At 36.5% G+C, this 19,723-nt stretch overlaps 1 protein-coding gene across 1 annotated transcript in view; it reads right to left on the bottom strand.

Annotated features, from left to right (window-relative positions):
* Nucleotides 1-19,723, bottom strand: part of PLXDC2 (plexin domain containing 2) — a 401,022-nt gene that overhangs the window by 25,755 nt on the left and 355,544 nt on the right. The window contains exon 14 of the mRNA XM_060095440.1: nucleotides 9,716-9,876. Within this exon, the coding sequence (XP_059951423.1) occupies nucleotides 9,716-9,876 (161 nt within the window). The remainder of the gene's footprint in view (nucleotides 1-9,715; nucleotides 9,877-19,723) is intronic.

The following is a 19,723-nucleotide window of genomic DNA, read 5'->3' as shown; positions in this document are numbered from 1 at the left end:
CAAAGGCATATTTAATTCTTCCAAAGAGATAGTAGTTTCATCAAAATTTATTAAAAATTGAGAAAAACATGCTTATTTGAATATTTGTTCTCTATTTTATTTCAAGACAGTGAAACTGATTTAAAAAAAAGATTTTTAAGCATGTTATTCATTCACGTATAACGAGATGGGTTTTGGTCAAAATCAAGTGTCTTTTGGAAAATTACTGAGAGAAGTCAGACAGGTAAACACAAAATGAAATCCATATAGTAAAAAGTCAAAAGAAAGAAAATGCTCAGTTTAAGACCTGAAGAGGATGATGGAGGAATACAGAAGATAAGTTTTTGAAAAATAGACCATTCTGCCTGACTGTCTCAGGAGAATGGAACTCTTGGCCCAGATCCTCTGTATGAAGACATGAGGTGTAAACAGTCAACTCAATTATTGTTTAATTATACAATATATGGAGTGACGGGTTTGCTTTATCATCAAGGCCTCCTGATTTTCATATACATTTATCTTGATTTTAATTGTTTTATTGCCTTGAGTCACATTCACTTGGCATTCCATATAACAATGAATTTCTAGAATTTAATCCCCATTTTATCCTATTCTCTTTCTATAAACAAGAAGTTTAAAAGCTTAAGCCCAGGTAATGTATGAGGAAGAGTGTTTGTGTCCAAAACACATATAATAACTGGTGTATATTTTCTGCGAGAACAAAACAGATAATAGGTACTGTCATTATTATCTTCACTAAAAAAAGACAACAGCAATGACAGCTACATAAATTGGTATACATCTTTGGGCAATGATTTTGGCAATATTTGTTAAGTGCTTTTAAACTATTTATTTCTTTCATTTGATTCTACTTAGGGGAATCTGTTCTAAGGACATAATGTATGCCCTTAGCTACATATCCTGCTACACTGCAACATACAGTGCATGAAGCAAGCCCCTTTTACACACAGAGAGGCAGCATGGCCTAGAGGTTAAGTGTATGATCTCTGGAGAGCCTGGGCTGGATATCCTTACGCCACCACTGACTAAATGCATGATACTGAGCAAGCTGCTTAAATTCTGTGCCTCATCTTCCTCATCTATGACATGGAGATAATTTTAGTACCTCATAGGGTCTTCGTGAGGATTAAATGAGGTAATAAGTGTAAATCACTTCTCCCAGTGAATTTAATAAATGTTCGCTGTTACCATTACTATGTTCATAATGGGGCCAATTATAATAGCAAAAAATGGTAAGAATGCCAATGCTCCACAATACAAGACTGGCTGCATGAACTGTGGTCTATCCACTGGAGGGCCAAGTCATTAAAATTCATCACAGTATGCAGTGTGTCTAGCACAGCACAGAGACTAATTCTTACAAGTGTTTAATGCAGTCTGGATTTTGTGGTGAAATACACAAAGATACACACAGGGTCACATTTTAATATCATGGAAATTGGGATGTGTCTTAACGTCAAGGGCATGTCACAGTTTAATGGGGAGTGTGTGATGCATCTCACATTTGATTCAGCCTGTGGTAGGCAGAATAATGGCCTCCCAAAGATGTCCATGTCCTAATTGCAAAAACCTGTCAACCACCATAGAGGTGAAAGACTTTGTAGATGTGATTAAATTAAGGTCCATGACATGGGGAGATCCTGGATCACAATGGGCCTTACAAGAAGGAGGCAGGGGTCAGAGTTAGTAGAAGGAGATGTGATGATAGAAGCAGAGGTTGGAATGATGAGAAGAAGGGGCCAGGAGCCAAGAAATGCATGCAGCCTCTAACAATTGAAAATGGCAAGGAAATTATTCTTCCTGAAGCCTCCAGAAGGAACCAGTTCTGCCAACACCTTGACTTTAGCCCAATGACACTAAGTTTGGATTTTTGACCTCTAGAACTGTAAGATAGTAAGTGTGTATTAGTTTAGGTTATCAGGTTTGTAGTAATTTGTTACAGAAGCAAGAGAAAACTAACACATAGTCAAATTGGGTGAAATAAGGTTCTTTTTTACTTCAAGGCAATGTTAGCAACGTTAGGCCCTCAGTACTTTCTGAACACCACTTGATAGCATAAGAGACAATCAGTGTAAAGCTACTGAATGAATGTTGAATGGAATAGCATACAGCCATCAGAATGATGTTTACAAAGAGTATATAATAAAAGAAAAAAATGTTATTTGAAAAATAAAGATGATCAGGAAACTTGCAAAAGCCTCTTAGATAGTCTCATCCACCAGAGGGCAGAGAGCAGAAGCAAGAAGAACTACAATCCTGCAGCCTTTCAAACAAAAACCACATTCACAGAAAGATAGACAAGATGAAAAGGCAGAGGGCTATGTACCACATGAAGGAACAAGATAAAACCCCAGAAAAACAACTAAATGAAGTGGAGATAGGCAATCGTCCAGAAAAAGAATTCAGAATAATGATAGTGAAGATGATCCAGGACCTAGGAAAAAGAATGGAGGCAAAGATCGAGTTGATGCAACAAATGTTTAAAAAAGACCTAGAAGAATTAAAGAACAAACACCTAGAAGAATTAAAGAACAAACAGAGATGAACAATACAATAACTGAAATGAAAAATACACTAGAAGGAATCAATAGCAGAATAACTGAGGCAGAAGAATGGATAAGTGACCTGGAAGACAGATGGTGGAATTCACTGCCATGGAACAGAATAAAGAAAAAGACTGAAAAGAAATGAAGACAGCCTAAGAGACCTCTGGGACAACATTAAATGCAACAACATTTGCATTATAGGGGTCCCAGAGGGAGAAGAGAGAGAGAAAGGACCCGAGAAAATATTTGAAGAGATTATAGTTGAAAACTTCCCTAACATGGGAAAGGAAATAGCCACCCAAGTCCAAGAAGCACAGAGGGTCCCAGGCAGGATAAAACCATGGCAAAACACACTGAGACACATAGTAATCAAATTGACAAAAATTAAAAACAGAGAAAAATTATTGAAAGCAACAAGGGAAAAATGACAAATAACATACAAGGGAACTGCCATAAGGTTAACAGCTGATTTCTCAGTAGAAACTCTACAAGCCAGAAGGGAGTGGCATGATATATTTAAAGTGATGAAAGGGAAGAACCTACAACCAAGATTACTCTAGCTGGCAAGGATCTCATTCAGATTCAATGGAGAAATCAAAAGCTTTACAGATAAGCAAAAGGTAAGAGAATTCAGCACCACCAAACCAGCTTTACAACAAATGCTAAAGGAACTTCTCTAAGTGGGAAAAACAAGAGAAGAAAAGGACCTACAAAAACAAACCCATAACAATTAAGAAAATGGTAATAGGAACATACATATCAATAATTACCTTAAACGTGAATGGATTAAATGCTCCAACCAAAAGACACAGGCTTGCTGAATAGATACAAAAACAAGACCCATATATATGCTGTCTACAAGAGACCCACTTCAGACCTAGGGACACATGCAGACTGAAAGTGAGGGGATGGAAAAAGATATTCCATGCAAATGGAAATCAAAAGAAAGCTGGAGTAGCAGTACTCATATCAGAAAAATAGACTTTAAAAAAAGAATGTTACAAGAGACAAGGGACAATACATAATGATCAGGGGATCAATCCAAGAAGAAGATATAACAATTATAAATATATATGCACCCAACATAGGAGCACCTCAATACATAAGGCAACTGCTAACACCTATAAAAGAGGAAATCTACAGTAACACAATAATAGTAGGGGACTTTAACACCTCACTTACACCAATGGACAGATCATCCAAAATGAAAATAAATAAGGAAACACAAGCTTTAAATGACACAATAGACCAGATAGATTTAATTGATATTTATAGGACATTCCATCCAGAAACAGCACATTACACTTTCTTCTCAAGTGCACATGGAACATTCTCTAGGATAGATCACATCTTGGGTCATAAATCAAGCCTCAGTAAATTTAAGAAAATCGAAATCACATCAAGCACCTTTTGTGACCACAAATGCTATGAGATTAGAAACGAAATACAGGGAAAAAAACGTAAAAAACACAAACACATGGAGGCTAAACACTACGTTACTAATAACCAAGAGATCACTGAAGAAATCAAAGAGGAAATCAAAAAATACCTAGAGACAAATGACAATGAAAACACAATGACCCAAAACCTATGGGATGCAGCAAAAGCAGTTCTAAGAGGGAATTTTATAGCTATACAAGGCTACCTCAAGAAACAAGAAAAATCTCAAGTAAACAATCTAATCTTACACCTAAAGGAACTAGAGAAAGAAGAACAAACAAAACCCAAAGTTAGCAGAAGGAAAGAAATCATAAAGATCAGAGCAGAAATAAATGAAATAAAAACAAAGAAAACAATAGCAAAGATCAATAAAACTAAAAGCTTGTTCTTTGAGAAGATAAACAAAATTGATAAACCATTGGCCAGACTCATCAAGAAAAAGAGGGAGAGGACTCAAATCAATAAAAATAGAAATGAAAAAGGAGAATTCACAACAGACACTGCAGAAATACAAAGTATCTTAAGAGACTACTACAAGCAACTCTATGCCAATAAAATGGACAACCTGGAAGAAATGGACAAATTCTTAGAAAGGTATAACCTTCCAAGACTGAACCAGGAAGAAACAGAAAATATGAACAGACCAATCACAGGTAATGAAATTGAAACTGTGATTAAAAATCTTCCAACAAACAAAAGTCCAGGACCAGATGGCTTCACAGGTGAATTCTATCAAACATTTAGAGAAGAGCTACACCCATCCTTCTCAAACTCTTCCAAAAATTGCAGAGGAAGGAACGCTCCCAAACTCATTCTATGAGGCCACCATCACCCTAATACCAAAACCAGACAAAGATACTACAAAAAAAGAAAACTACAGACCAATATCATTGATGAATATAGATGCAAAAATCCTCAACAAAATATAAGCAAACAGAATCCAACAATACATTAAAAGGATGATACACTATGATCAAGTGGGATTTATCCCAGGGATGCAAGGATTCTTCAATATATGCAAATCAATCAATGTGATAAACCATATTAACAAATTGAAGAAGAAAAACCATATGATCATCTCAATAGATGCAGGAAAAGCTTTTGACAAAATTCAACACCCATTTATGATAAAAACTCTCCAGAAAGTGGGCATAGAGGGAACCTACCTCAACATAATAAAGGCCGTATACGACAAACCCACAGCAAACATCATTCTCAATGGTGAAAAATTGAAAGCATTTCCTCTAAGATCAGGAACAAGACAAGGATGTCCACTCTCACCACTATTATTCAACATAGTTTTGGAAGCCCTAGCCATGGCAATCAGAGAAGAAAAAGAAATAAAAGGAATACAAATTGGAAAAGAAGAAGTAAAAGTGTCACTGTTTGCAGATGACATGATACTATACATAGAGAATCCTAAAGATGCCACCAGAAAACTACTAGAGCTAATCAATGAATTTGGGAAAGTTGCAGGATACAAAATTAATGCACAGAAATCTCTTGCATTCCTATACACTAATGATGAAAAATCTGAAAGAGAAATTAAGGAAACACTTCCATTTACCATTGCAACAAAAAGAATAAAATACCTAGGAATAAACCTACCTAGGGAGACAAAAGACCTGTATGCAGAAAACTATAAGACACTGATGAAAGAAATTAAAGATGATACCAACAGATGGAAAGATATATATATATACCATGTTCTTGGATTGGAAGAATCAAAAGTGTGAAAATGACTCTACTACCCAAAGAAATCTACAGATTCAATGCAATCCCTATCAAATTACCAATGGCATTTTTTACAGAACTAGAACAAAAAAATCTTAAAATTTGTATGGAGACAAAAAAGACCCTGAATAGTCAAAGCAGTCTTGAGGGGAAAAAACGGAGCTGGAGGAATCAGACTCCCTGACTTCAGACTATACTACAAAGCTACAGCAATCAAGACAATATGGTACTTGCACAAAAACAGAAATATAGGTCAATGGAACAGGATAGAAAGCCCAGAGATAAACCCACGCACCTATGGTCAACTAATCTATGACAAAGGAGGCAAGGATATACAATGGAGAAAAGACAGTCTCTTCAATAAGTGGTGCTGGCACTTTGTGACTGCCTGGAGGGGTGGGATAGGGAGGGTGGGAGGGAGGGAGATGCAAGAGGGAAGGGATATGGGAATAGATGTATATGTATAACTGATTCACTTTGTTATAAAGCAGAAACTAATAAAAAAAAATAAATGGTGCTGGCAAAACTGGACAGCTACATGTAAAAGAATGAAATTAGAACACTCCCTAACACCATACACAAAAATAAACTCAAAATGGATTACAGACCTAAATGTAAGACTGGACACTATAAAACTCTTAGAGGAAAACATAGGAAGAACACTCTTTGACATAAATCACAGCAATATCTTTTTTGATCCACCTCGTAGAGAAATAGAAATAAAAACAAAAATAAACAAATGGGACCTATAAAAAAAGAAAAATAAAGAATATAAATTTGCATTTCAGTGAAATCACTATTATACTAAATGGGCAAACATCAAATTATGCATATAAGAATTCCAGAAGAAAATAAATTAAAATAGTTATTGTGATTATTTCTGCTTATTGGGACTATAAATGATTTTATTTTTTGCTTTTACATTTCCACAGTTTTTAAAATAATAAACAAGTACTGCTTTCCTCATGGGAAAAAGCACATCAAATTCATTTAAAAAGTAGATAGCAGGGCTTCCCTGGTGGCGCAGTGGTTGAGAGTCCGCCTTCCGATTCGTGCCCCGGTCCGGGAGGATCCCACGTGCCGCGGAGCTGCTGGGCCCGTGAGCCATGGCCGCTGAGCCTGCGTGTCCGGAGCCTGTGCTCCACAACGGGAGAGACCACAACAGTGAGTGGCCTGCATCCCGAAAAGAAAAAAAAAAAAAAAAAAGTAGATAGCAGCATAATATAGAACATGAAAAGCAACTTGGTTAGATGATATTGGTAAACTCAATCTCTTTATTCACCAATAACTCTAATTTTTTTTTTTTTTTTCGGTATGCGGGCCTCTCACTGTTGTGGCCTCTCCCGTTGCGTAGCACAGGCTCCGGACGTGCAGGCTCAGCAGCCATGGCTCACGGGCCCAGCAGCTCCGCGTCTCGTGGGATCCTCCCAGACCGGGGCAGGAACCCGAGTCCCCTATATCGGCAGGCAGACTCTCAACCACTGCGCCACCAGGGAAGCCCCAATAACTCTACTTTAATTAGTAATTCAAACCTTTGAATTCATAGGTCTGGCATGTCAGTCACTGTGCAGTCATCATGGATCTGCGTTTCGATTTTGAAAACATGGATCAGCTTTAATAATAGTAAAATTATGATTATTATCTTCAAAAATTATCTGCCAACCAGCCACTGTGAGGTGCTTGAGGACAGCAGGGTGTCAAAGAGTTAGTGATTTAGGCAGAATTATTGGCAATTGACAGAGAATCTGGGAATCTGCAGAATGATTCTGCTTCACTTGAGTGTTGAAAGACGAGAGTTCTTCCCAGAAGTGTGGCTCTTCGACCTTGGAGAAGCCATTCCACCACTGTGAACCTGTTTCTTCCTTCGTGTTATGAGGGTGTAGAATTAAATTATCTCTAAGATCAATGCCCCCCGCTCCCGGCAATACTTTCACTATTCTACAGTCTTACTTTGTAGTCATACAAGGATTGCTGTGAATCGGTGTGAACTAGGTCCTTTGCACTGTGCAATTTGCACTAATACCATCACCATCAGATATTTCACAGTATCTTCTTTTTCACAATGTCAGAAAATAAACTTCATAGTGTATAAACAGGCTTAAACCTGTGAGGGTTACAGCAGCAGCCTGATGTCTGGTTAGTCACTGAAGGTTTACAGTTTGTCACTTGTCAGATCTTGGAGCAATGCATTCATGACCTCGGGAAAGTTTTCTGCTTTCTTGCATGAAAATTAAGCACATTAACAAAACTTAATAAGAGCTTTCCAACTAAATGCAATGCCTGATAATTTCTCAATTATTATGACTTTAAATGAGAATGACATTTTTGGAAGATTTCATGTGTGAAAATTTAGTGGAAGTTTGAAATGTCCTAGGATATTTATTATCTTTTTCTTTCCAGAAAATATTGATAGAATACCTCTTATTTGAAAGGCTTAAGTTATTTAATCCAAATCTTGAGGAATTTGTAAGTCTTTAGGGTGGAATAAATCACGTACGTATTTAACTCTAATGCAAAACAGAAAGGTAAATGCCAGAGAAAGATATAGATGTATTACTATGGATAGAATTTCAGAGGAAAAAGAGATTATGTCCAGCTGTCCTGGCAGAGAGATGGTCCAGGGAAGCTTACAGGGTACATGGTATTGAAGGCTACTTGGATCCAGAATTCAAGAACTAAGGTGGAAGGGGAGGACTTTTTTGGTGGAAGGAACAGAATGAGAAATGTCCTGGTGACATGGAGAATTTGGGGTGTGTATGGAGAACAGAATAGAGTGAATTTGATGGTACTGAACTCCAGGTTAAGAAGCTATGGGATAAAAATTGAAATGATAGACAAGATACAAACAGCCAAGGCCTTGAAGGAGAACTAAGGAGACTGCACTTTACTCCACAGACAGTTGAGAGCCATAGAGGACTTCTAAGCAATTACTTAATTGATTTGCATTCACTTCCCCTGTTATAGAGGTTAAAGGTAACTTTGTAGTTTAAAGGCCGTTATAATTTCTTACTCAACACGTGAACAAAGCTGCCCACTGTACATCACCCAGTGAACTGGAAAAGACCTAAAGTTTACAAGTTTGAAGCTCCGAGGGAGATTTCCTTCATTACTCTAGTATTTATGTTATGTCGAAGAGCAGTGGCTCCATTAAGATGTTGGGGTGAAAGCTATGCACACACGAGGCCCAGGAAGCCCAGTTGTCTGGAGGATAGAAGGTGACTTGGTCACACTGACCTTATCCTGTGGCCCCCAGGCTTCCCAGTCTCCGGCCTTCTGGACATCAGGGCTTGGCTCTGGCCCTTTGTACACAGCCGCTGGTCCTCCTACCTGACTGCTCTTGGGCACTGGCACTAACTCTACTTTCTGTACATGAAAACACAACACTGATTCGGCACAGTGCTCTCTTTGTGTTTGAATGAGTGTGTGTGTATGCATGTGCATTTACATGTACATGAATAAATATACACACATCACACAAAATGGTGATGGCACATACCATAATCTTATTGTTATAGCTGCTATTTTGTAGGGAAATATGTATTTTTCCTAAATAGTTTGTGAGCATTTTAAGAGCAGGCTCACCATATTGTATTATGAATCTGGCCAATACTCAATTACTGTTATATTGATTAGTTGATTTATGTCAAATCCTTTAGCCTCCAGCATATGCTTCATTTCCTTCTAGGATTGAAGAGCAGCTGGTTAACATACTTGGTACAATAAGACAAAAAATATGGTTTCTATTTTCTTTTCGATCTGTAAAAGGCGAGATGGCTTATTTCTTTAAAAGCTCCTGAGGTAAGGTAACTGAGCTCATCACGTGAAAGCCATCTAACAATAGGTATGTGCACACGCATGCGTGCATGTGTGAAATCAGCCAGCTCACAACTGCAAAGTGGAGAAATCATGTGCTAAATATTAAATGCAGGTGGTGTCAGCAGATGGCTGAAGTTCATCAGCTAGCATGGTTTTCATGTACTCTACTTGACACTTACCTCAATAAAGAAGATGCTGGCTGCTGACGTTGGATGGTGATACATATAGACTGTCACAAGAATGGCTGCGGCTATAATGAGGACCAGGATGAGAATTCCAACGATGAGGCCAGCATGAAGGGTTCCCCCTTTCTTCTCGGCTGCACTGTCATCTGTAGAGGCTGGAAGAACAGCACAGCTGTCAGGACATTCACGTGTGCACTCGTAGGTCTGCATTTTCATTGGAGGGAATATTTATATTCTTAATAAAGTACCAGTGAATTTTTTTTTTCACTTTCTGTACAGCTATCCTTTTCTTTTCCATAACACCAGTTTTAGAAGTTAGATGCTCTTTATTTGGGCAAATGAAAAATCCATACTATTAATGATTAAAAACACATTTATAACTGTGTTTTAATTTATAGTTCATCTTTATTCTGTTAAATAAGGCAAAATGAATAGCCTTTATTCTAAAAGTTTTGTGGAAAATCTATAACTATATAATAAATTTAACTTTGATTTTTCTCATTAAACTACTGGCACTCTTACCTATGGAAAAATTGATTACTTTTTGAAATCTCCTCTCTCATTTTCTTTTGGAAAATTTAAATTGAAGAGTATCAGACATATTTTGGTGGGCTACACAAGCATTTTCAGAAAGTCTGTGCATGAGTTCAAAGGATAATTTTCAAAATCTCTTTTAAACTGTAATGCTCTATAAAAGTGTAACAGATGGATGCTAAATGACCCTCAAATAGTTTATCACTATCTAAAGGGAACACACAGCACATGAAAATATTCCACTATGCCACATGTCAGTATCATTTTCTCTAACTTTTACTGAGATGCTCTCCACTGTAATATCCATTTTCAGAGAGTTAGGAAAAAGGAGAAATTAAATTTCTAAAGTAATAATTAGCCAAGGCAAAGTCAATCAGCCAAATAAAAATAATCTCTAAAGTCTTCTCTTGTTCTAAAATTCTGCAATATTTGATGTCTACTCAGGCATTTAGAGGAGACCTTCTTAAATTATGTGCAGCAGGTAACTGTATCTTAGTACATAATATGATTGGTATTTTTGAATCATTAGAAAATTCTTTAAGGCTCATAGAAGTTCTAGAACAGTGATTCCTAATCCTTTCATTACCAATTTACATCTTTGTTATTTCCAACCTTTGCATCTATGTTTTAAACATTTTTTTGGTCTATTTAACCTCATTTAATAAGCACTGATTTAATTCTTTTATTATAATTTTCATTAATAGAAAAAAACAAACATGACTGCCTATCAGAATGTGTGGTAAATACAAAATAACAGAATTTCAAATAGAGCAAAGAAATATGACCTCCCAATTCTTCTTATACATCCTTTAAAGTTTTGTTGCTATTTGTTTATTCTTTGCTTGAGACCCATAGTTGGTATTCAGTAATCCTTCTCCAAACCTAATAAAGCTCAAATTCCTAAAGATTTCCCTTACATAACAGAAATTCATTAGTTAAAGAATGTAAAATTTAAAGAGTAATTCATTATGTAAAAGTTCATTTACAGAGAAGATTCTGGGAACATGGCAGAGTAGGAACTATCAGGAATCTGTCTTCCCACATAGAAAACAATCACACTGGCAGAATCTGTCTGACAACTGTTTTGGAACTCTGGACTCTATGGAAGGCTTGCAACTGCTAGGGAGAAGGCTCAGACTGCAAGCTGTGGTTAATTTCAGTCCATTTCAGCACTTAGTCCAGAAGTAGCTATGCGTCCTCTGCCCATTAGCCATGTGGCAGTCAGCTACACACCTGTTTCTGAAGCAGCCTGCAGGAACCGCAGTAGGCAAAATGTACCCTGTCCTGCAAACATTGGGAGTGTGTTCTGATTACTGATTGATTGATGCTTCTCATCACTGAGGGGCAGACAAAGATGCAGCCATTGGTTTTGCACCTTCTGCCATTGTTGTAAGCCTTTCTCCCTGGATCTAAAGTAACATCCAAGTGATTTAAAGAACTAGTACCCTTTTCATCCCACCTCCCTTTATTCTTCTCTTTTCCCACCTTTGGGAGCCAGATATGAAAGGCTAGGGCATTCAAAATCAAATGCACATGTGGGGAAAATTAGAACATGGCTGTGTGTGGCCAGGGAAAAGCTCAGAAAAGACTCGAAAAGACCTCAAGATTACACCTCAGCACAGAGACAGCCTACAAAACCAATAAACTAGTAAATAAATTAAACAAATATGATAAGAAAAAGCAGCAAACTCTGGGGAAGGGGGAGAATGTGATTTCCAGAGTCACAACTTAATGAGATTCAAACGTCCAGTTTTGAGAAAAATTTCACAAGGCATACAAAGAAACAGGAAAGTATGGCTCTTTCAAAGGAAAAAAATAAATCAACAAAAACTGTCCCTGTAAAACACCTGATGGACGATCTATTAGACAAGCACTTTAAAGCAACTGTCTTAAAAGATGCTTGAAGAACTAAAGAAAGAGGTAGAGAAAGTCAAGAAAACAATGTATGAGCAAAATGGAAATATCCATAAAGAGATAGAAAGCCTAAAAAGAAACCAAAGAGAAATTCTGAAGCTGAAAAATATAATGACTGAAATTAAAAATTCAGTAGAGCATTCAAAGGCAGACTTGAGCAGGCAGAAAAGAGAATCAATTAACTTAAAAATAAGACAATGGAAATGCTCAAGTCTGAGGAACAGAAAGAAGAGAGATTGAAGAAAAGTGAACAGGTCCTAAAAGACCTGTGGGACACCATCAAGTGGATCGGTATTTGCATCATGTAATTCCAAGAAGAAGAAGATAGAGAAAGGGACAGAGAATATTTGATGAAATAATGGCTGAAAACTTCCCAGTTTGATGGGATCCAAACCTCCCAAATTTGACATAAACATCCAAGAAGCTCAAGGAACTTCAGGTAAGATGAAATGAAGGAGACCAACATGGAGATAAATTATAATCAAACTTTCGAAAGACAAAGGCAAAGAGAGAATCTTGAAAGCAGCAAGAGAGAAGCAACTCATCACATACAAGGGGTCCTCAATAAGAATATGAGCAGATTTCTCAACAGAAACTTTGGAAGACAGAAGGCAGTGGGCTGATATATTCAAAGTGCTGAAAAGTACCTGTCAACCAGTAATCCAAAATCTGGCAAAAGTTTCCTTCAAAAATGAGGGGGAAATTAAGATATTCTCAGAGAAAAGCTGAGGGAGTCGGTTACCACCAGGCTTTTTCTGTAAGAAATGCTTAAGGGAGTCCTGCAGGGTGAAAAAACATGTAATCATCTCAATTGATACAGAAAAAGAATTTGACAAGATGCAACAGCCTTTCGTGATGAAAACACTCAACTTCTAGGAAAAGAAGGAGAACACCTTGACAAAATAAAAACCGTACATGAAAAACTTACAGCTATCATATTCAACTGTGAAAGCTAAAAGCTTTTCGTCTGAAATCAGGAACAAGACAAGGATGCCTGAAGTTGCTACTTCTATTCAACACAGTATTGGAAATTCTAGCCAGAGCAATTAGGCAAGAAAAATAAATAAAAGGCATCCAAATTAGAAAGAAGTAAATTGATCTCTGTTTGCAGATGAAATGATTATTTATATATATCCATGTACGTGTATATATATGTGTGTGTGTGTGTGTGTGTATATATATATATATATATATATATATATATATATACACACACCTAAATATTCCCAAGACAAACTGTTGGAGCTGATAAATGAATTCATCAACAATGTATGTAGCAGGGTACTAAGTCAATGCACAAAAAGCAGTTGCATTTCTATATTGTAACAATGAACAATAAAAAAAGAAATTATAAAAACAATTCCATTTATAATAGCATCAAAAAGAATAAAATACTTAGGAATTAACTAAGGAGGTGAAAGACTTGTTCATAAAACATTGCTGAAAGAAATTAAACAAGACATGAATAAATGAAAACACATCTCATGTTCATAGATTAGAAGACTTACTGTTGTTAAGATGTCAATACTACCCAAATTTATCTACAGATTCAATATAATCTCTATAAAAATCCCAATGATTTTTTTTTTTTTTTTTTTTTTTTTTTTTTGTGGTACGTGGGCCTCTCACTGTTGTGGCCTCTCCCGTTGCGGAGCACAGGCTCCAGACATGCAGGCTCAGCGGCCACGGCCCACGGGCCCAGCCGCTCCATGGCATGTGGGATCTTCCCGGACCGGGGCACAAACCCATGTCCCCTGCATCGGCAGGTGGACTCTCAACCACTGCGCCACCAGGGAAGCCCCCAATGATGTTTTTGTAGAAAGAGAAAAACCCTTCTCAAAATTCATATGGAATCTCAAGGGACCCTGAATAGCCAAGACAATCTTGAAAGAGAAGAACAAAGCTGAAGAACTCACATTTCCTGATTTTAATACTTACTACAAAGTTACAGTAATCAGAAGAGTATGTAGGCATAAAGACAGATATATAGACCAACGGAATAGAAAAGACAGCCCAGAAATAAACTGTAGCATAAATGGAAAATGATTTTTGACAATGATGTGAAGACCATTCAATAAGGAAAGGACAGTCTCTTCAACAAACAGTGCTGGGAAAACAGGATGTCCGCATGCAAAAGAACGAAGTTGGATTCTTACCTAACACCATAAACAAAATTTAACTCAAAATGAATCAAAGACATAAATGCGAGACATAAAACTATAAAACTCTTAACGAAGATATAGGGCAAAAGCTCCAGAACATTGGATTTGGCAGTGAGTTCTTGGCTATGACCTCAAAGGCATGGGCAACAAAAGAAAAAATAGACATCTTAGACTTCATGAAAATCAGAATATTTTGTGCATCAGAAAAATATCACCAGACTAAAAAGGTAGCCCACAGAATATCCAGAATATATAGAGAACTCCTAAAATTCAACAACGAAAAGCAAACAACCTGATTCAAAAATGGGCAAAGGACCTGAATAGACACTTATCCAAAGAAGATACACAAATAGCCATTAAACACATGAAAAGATATTCAACATCAGTGACCATTAGGGACATGTAAATCAAAACCACAATAAGATACCTCCTTACAGTTATTAGGAGGGCTACTATCAACAAAATAGAAAATAACTAATGTTGGTGAGGTTGTGGAGAAATTGGAACCCTTGTGTGCTCTTGGTGGGAATGGAAAATAATGTGGTCACTATGGAAAACAGTAGGGTGCTCCTCAAAAAATCAAAAACAGAATTACCATATGATCCAACAACTCCACTTTGTGGTATATACTCAAAAGAATTGAAAGCAGAATCTTGAAGAGACATTTGTACATCTTCTTAGCAGCATTACTTACAATAGCTAAAACATGGAAGCAACCCAATGTCCACCAACAGATGAATGGATAAGCAAAGTGTCACATAAACATACAATTGAATGTTATTTAGCCTTAAAAAGAAAGGAAATTCTTACATATGTTACGACATGGATGAACTTTGTGCTAAGTGAAATAAGCCAGTCACAAAAGGACAAATACCGTATGTTTCCACTTAGAGTAGTCAAAATTATAGAGACAGAAAGTAGAATGGTGGCTTCCAGGGACTGGGGGGAGGGAGGAGAGAATGAGGAGTTTTGGTTTAATGGGTATACAGTTTCAGTTTTACAAGTTGAAAAGAGCTATGGAGATGGACGGTGGTGATGGTTGCACAACATTATGAATGCATTTAATATCATTGAATTGTAAACTTAAAAATGATTAAGGTGGTAAATTTTATGTTATGTGTATTTTATCACAATAAAAATATAAACAATTCATTTACAATTTGCCAGGCATATTTGTATTGTTTTACAAGTAACAAATTAATGACCATAAGAGATAGGCATTATTATTATTCCCATTTCATAGATGAGAAAACTAAGGCATAGCGAAATTAGGAAATGGGCCAAGGTTGTAAAGCTATTAAGATGAACTGGGACTCAAACACGAGCAGTCTGCCCTCAGAGTCTGCACTCTGAATCTGTGATTAATAATTTCTCAATTAACACTGAACTGTATGTACTGCTATTTCCTCTTATTTCTTGTGAGTTCTTCTGGTAAAGAAGTCTGAAAAGAACCTGGTAATTTCAGGTCAAGATAAATTAACTTAAATATGATTAAGGAATTAACATTGTGCCTGCAAAGGGACAGAGGCTGTGTGTCTTGTCACTTCTCTGGGACAAGGAGGGTGTCAATATCTGATATCATATGTACTTAAACCCATGTTTGGTGGAGGGAAGGAGGGAGAGGGAAAAAAGGGAAATAAAAGAAACGGAAAAAGAAAGGCTGTTGAAAATGGGTTACAGATATTGGAATAACTACTTCTCCAATAAAGATCAAATGAGGTTATAATAAATTACTTAATCCGTCTAGTCTTCAGTTAGCTTATCTCTACCACATGGTCAATAACAATAACTACTCCATAGGGTTGCTGTGAAAATCAAACATTTAATACATATTAAGTACATAGGAGAGTACCTGGCATGTAATAAGTACTTAATTAATGTAGCTATTATGTTATTGTATTTTATATGAGGCAAATTGAGGCAAATTATACTGTCAGATTCATGACACCATATAAACTATGTTTCTGCCCTGAACATTTGTTACTTTTAAGAGTTTGGCTTCATTCTTAAGTATGCTTGTATTACTGCACTTTGTGCTCTTGGCTATTTTCTCATTTTTAAAAGAGTGTGACAGATTACTTTCACGCGAAAATAGGATTAATTTAAAATGTTGCTTTGGGGAAAATGTGGCAAAAATATCTACTTGAGTCACGAAAGGAAGCCTTGAATGTTTCTTCAAATCTCATATATAATTCCATCCCTCTAGCCCTCCTTCCCTCCATCTATACATCCATCCATCCATTCATCCAAAAAGGCATCTGGTTCTATTTCTGGGATTAGCAGTCTTTTACAAGCAACATGCCAAAGTTCAGTCTCATTTTTTGTGTGTGTGTGAGGATGGGAAAGGAAAGGAAAAGACACTTATGACTTGACCTTGGGCTGTCCCTTCCCAAGTGGGCCAGAGACCCAGAACCTGTTGAGGAGGCAGCAGGCAAGGGACAGTCCTTCTCAGGAAGGAAGAGGAGAGCCAGGGACATGTTTCATTCAATAAGAGTTCTCGTCAGTAAAACTATCTTTGACTTGCAGGACATAGGTTGCCAGTCTTTAGAGTAAAAAAATCGTAATTGCATTTATACGCTGAAATCTACTCATTCCTTTTATTTAGGCATACATGCATACTTTCATAATTATTATTTATTTATATTTCTAATAATGGCTACTTATGAAATCTCCCTTTACAAATTCTCCTTTACAGTACTGGTATAGATGTTAAGACACCCTTTCATATCTAATGAAACCTGTACAGAATGTAGTTTGTTACTAGCCAATTAGCATTTTATAACATTTTTGGATGATGATGATTTTAATAAAATAAACAATCTTCATGGATTTTCAAAATATTACTAACCAGTCAACAACGTAAATATGTAGGAATCTATGAATGTGCACATGCCTTTATGTGTCTTAATTAGAGCAAAACATTTAAGGAGAAATGTAGCAAATTCAATTCCAAGATATTACAGGGTTATCCTGGAGTCCCAAGCCAGTGCTATTTTTTTTTTTTTTTTTTTTTTTTTTTTTTGCTGTACGCAGGCCTCTCACTGCTGTGGCCTCTCCCGTTGCGGAGCACAGGCTCCGGACACACAGGCTCCGCGGCCATGGCTCGCGGGCCCAGCCACTCCGCGGCATGTGGGATCTTCCGGGATCGGGGCACGAACCCGTGTCCCCTGCATCGGCAGGCGGACTCTCAACCACTGCGCCACCATGGAAGCCCGCCAGTGCTATTTTTAAACGCTTCAGAATAACCATCTAAATGAAGTGGCAAAAATTATACACATATTTCTGGAGAACATATTTTTCTGTTCTCATATTATTTAGCCAAGTTTTCTGCATCTCTATTCTAGCTGGTCTCTCTATTAACAGGTATTATGATGGCATATTAAGGGACATTGAGTCTGGAGGTGAAGTGAACACCCCATTGATGTGCTTTGATTTTAAATTCCTTCACTATTTGGTTTCCAGTTTAATACCACTATTCAATTAAATGGTCTAAGTTTTGCACACTCACGGAGACCTGCAAACAGATTGCAGAGAATTCTTTTTGTTAAAAATGATGAGCACCTCAAACGCAACATTGAAATTTAAAATGTTTAAGCAAGTGCTATTAATTTCCATATTTGAAGTTTAGTTCATTCGCCTCAAGGGCAGACTGCTCAAATAAATTGATTTTGTTCCTTCAGAAAAGACAATAAACAAAGATGTCAACTTTGGCGACATTCATTCCTGGGGCTCGACTGATTGCTCCTAGAAACTGGCAGATAGAAGTGGGTCAAAGAAGACTCTGAACCTGTTTCAGGTACAAACTTCTGAAGCTCGTCAGAGTCCATAGGAGTTGGGGGAATATTCAGAGAGGTCTGGAGGAATCTAGTCTGAAAACCAAACTCTAATTCTATTCTTAGAAATATCTTATACTCTTTCATTTATGTCCAAAAGTGAACAAAAGCCAAAGAATTATCCTCACACACGCACAGTATTGCATAGAGGACAATTCAAATCTTTAGCTTTTTTTTACGTTGTGTATTCAAATAAGATGAATTAATGATAAAACACAATAAGACATCCTCAAATAGAGCCTCAAGGCCAAAAAAGGAAGCATATAAATATATTTGAAAAGCCTACCAAATCAAGACCTTTTTTCTACTATGTTGTAGACGTACTTTAAAACATAAATGAAGCACAGAAAATCAATAGTATCAAAGATAATATACTCTCATCTGAGCCACTAAGTGACCTATCAGTTCTTATGAGTTCCTAACTTTTTAGTACATTATAAGACGCAGATCAATATTTAGACACAGAGAGGACTGTTGAGAATTATCAAAGCTATCAAAGCATTCGCTATCTTTGAGTGAGTCTTACCTACCATGATAGCAAAGATAACGGATTTTTAAAAGGTATTAAGCACATATTGAAAATATTCAGGACCTCATGTAAATGTGTTTAATTTTCTTCATTCCAAGAAAAGCTTATGAATTATTGATAAGAGACAAAATAAAAGACTAAAGTAGAAGAAAGAAGATAGGAAAGAAGGAAAGAAATTTTGACCTTTTGTTTCTTCAAAGTGTAGCATTTAATTTTAAACCTCTATGTCTCCTTGCTTTTTCTATGACTGATTTTTTTTTCAGTATTTACATGCACGTAGCATTGATATTCTGTATCTAGAAGTACAATCCTTTAATATGTTAGAGATTTTAATACATTGCTAAAATGGTCTGTACCCACTTTTAAATCTTGCTGATAATTAAAGTCCAGCAATAAAGTAAAACTAAAATAGAAATACTCCTTGTCTGAAATTTTATTCACTCTAAAGTGTTATTTCTAAATCTAACTCTTTTCTTGGCTTTAAAAAGAAACACTACAGCCCATAAATTCCACAATGTATTAATGTCTTTTGGGGGACCAAGAGGCTTTGGACAAAGTCTTACACAAATTTGTTCAAAATTCATAAATCTTATACAGATGATGTCAAATGTTCTTTTTTAACACTTCAGAATGAAGTTAAACTATGAAATGCTTAAAATGTTATTGTTCCACTTTTGGATTAAAAACACATGACTTTCCCCGTGGAATATTATTGAACCCATTTATGAGCTAACGAATGTAACAGAAGAAAATCAAGTAAAAATAAAAAATTTAACTAAATTGACTTTTCCTTTGGAAGTTTCCCTTGCAACTGATCTCATTTTGTAGCTCATATAATAAGTCTCATATCTCTTTTAACTTTCTATAGACATGATATAGACATGATCATGACCTTGACTTCATTCAGAGTTTCCCCTGGTGTTTTATGTATTTTCTTATTTTTCATAATTCTCTTAGTTCTTTCATTTTATAATCATGGTGTTCCTATTTTTTGGATGCTTACCAATCTGTCAATATTATTTGGGTATTA

This window comes from Mesoplodon densirostris, chromosome 4, assembly GCF_025265405.1.
Source record: "Mesoplodon densirostris isolate mMesDen1 chromosome 4, mMesDen1 primary haplotype, whole genome shotgun sequence".
Classification (NCBI taxonomy): Eukaryota; Metazoa; Chordata; class Mammalia; order Artiodactyla; family Ziphiidae; genus Mesoplodon; species Mesoplodon densirostris.
Note: the sequence above shows the minus strand (reverse complement) of the source record. Positions and strands in the feature narration are given on the sequence as shown.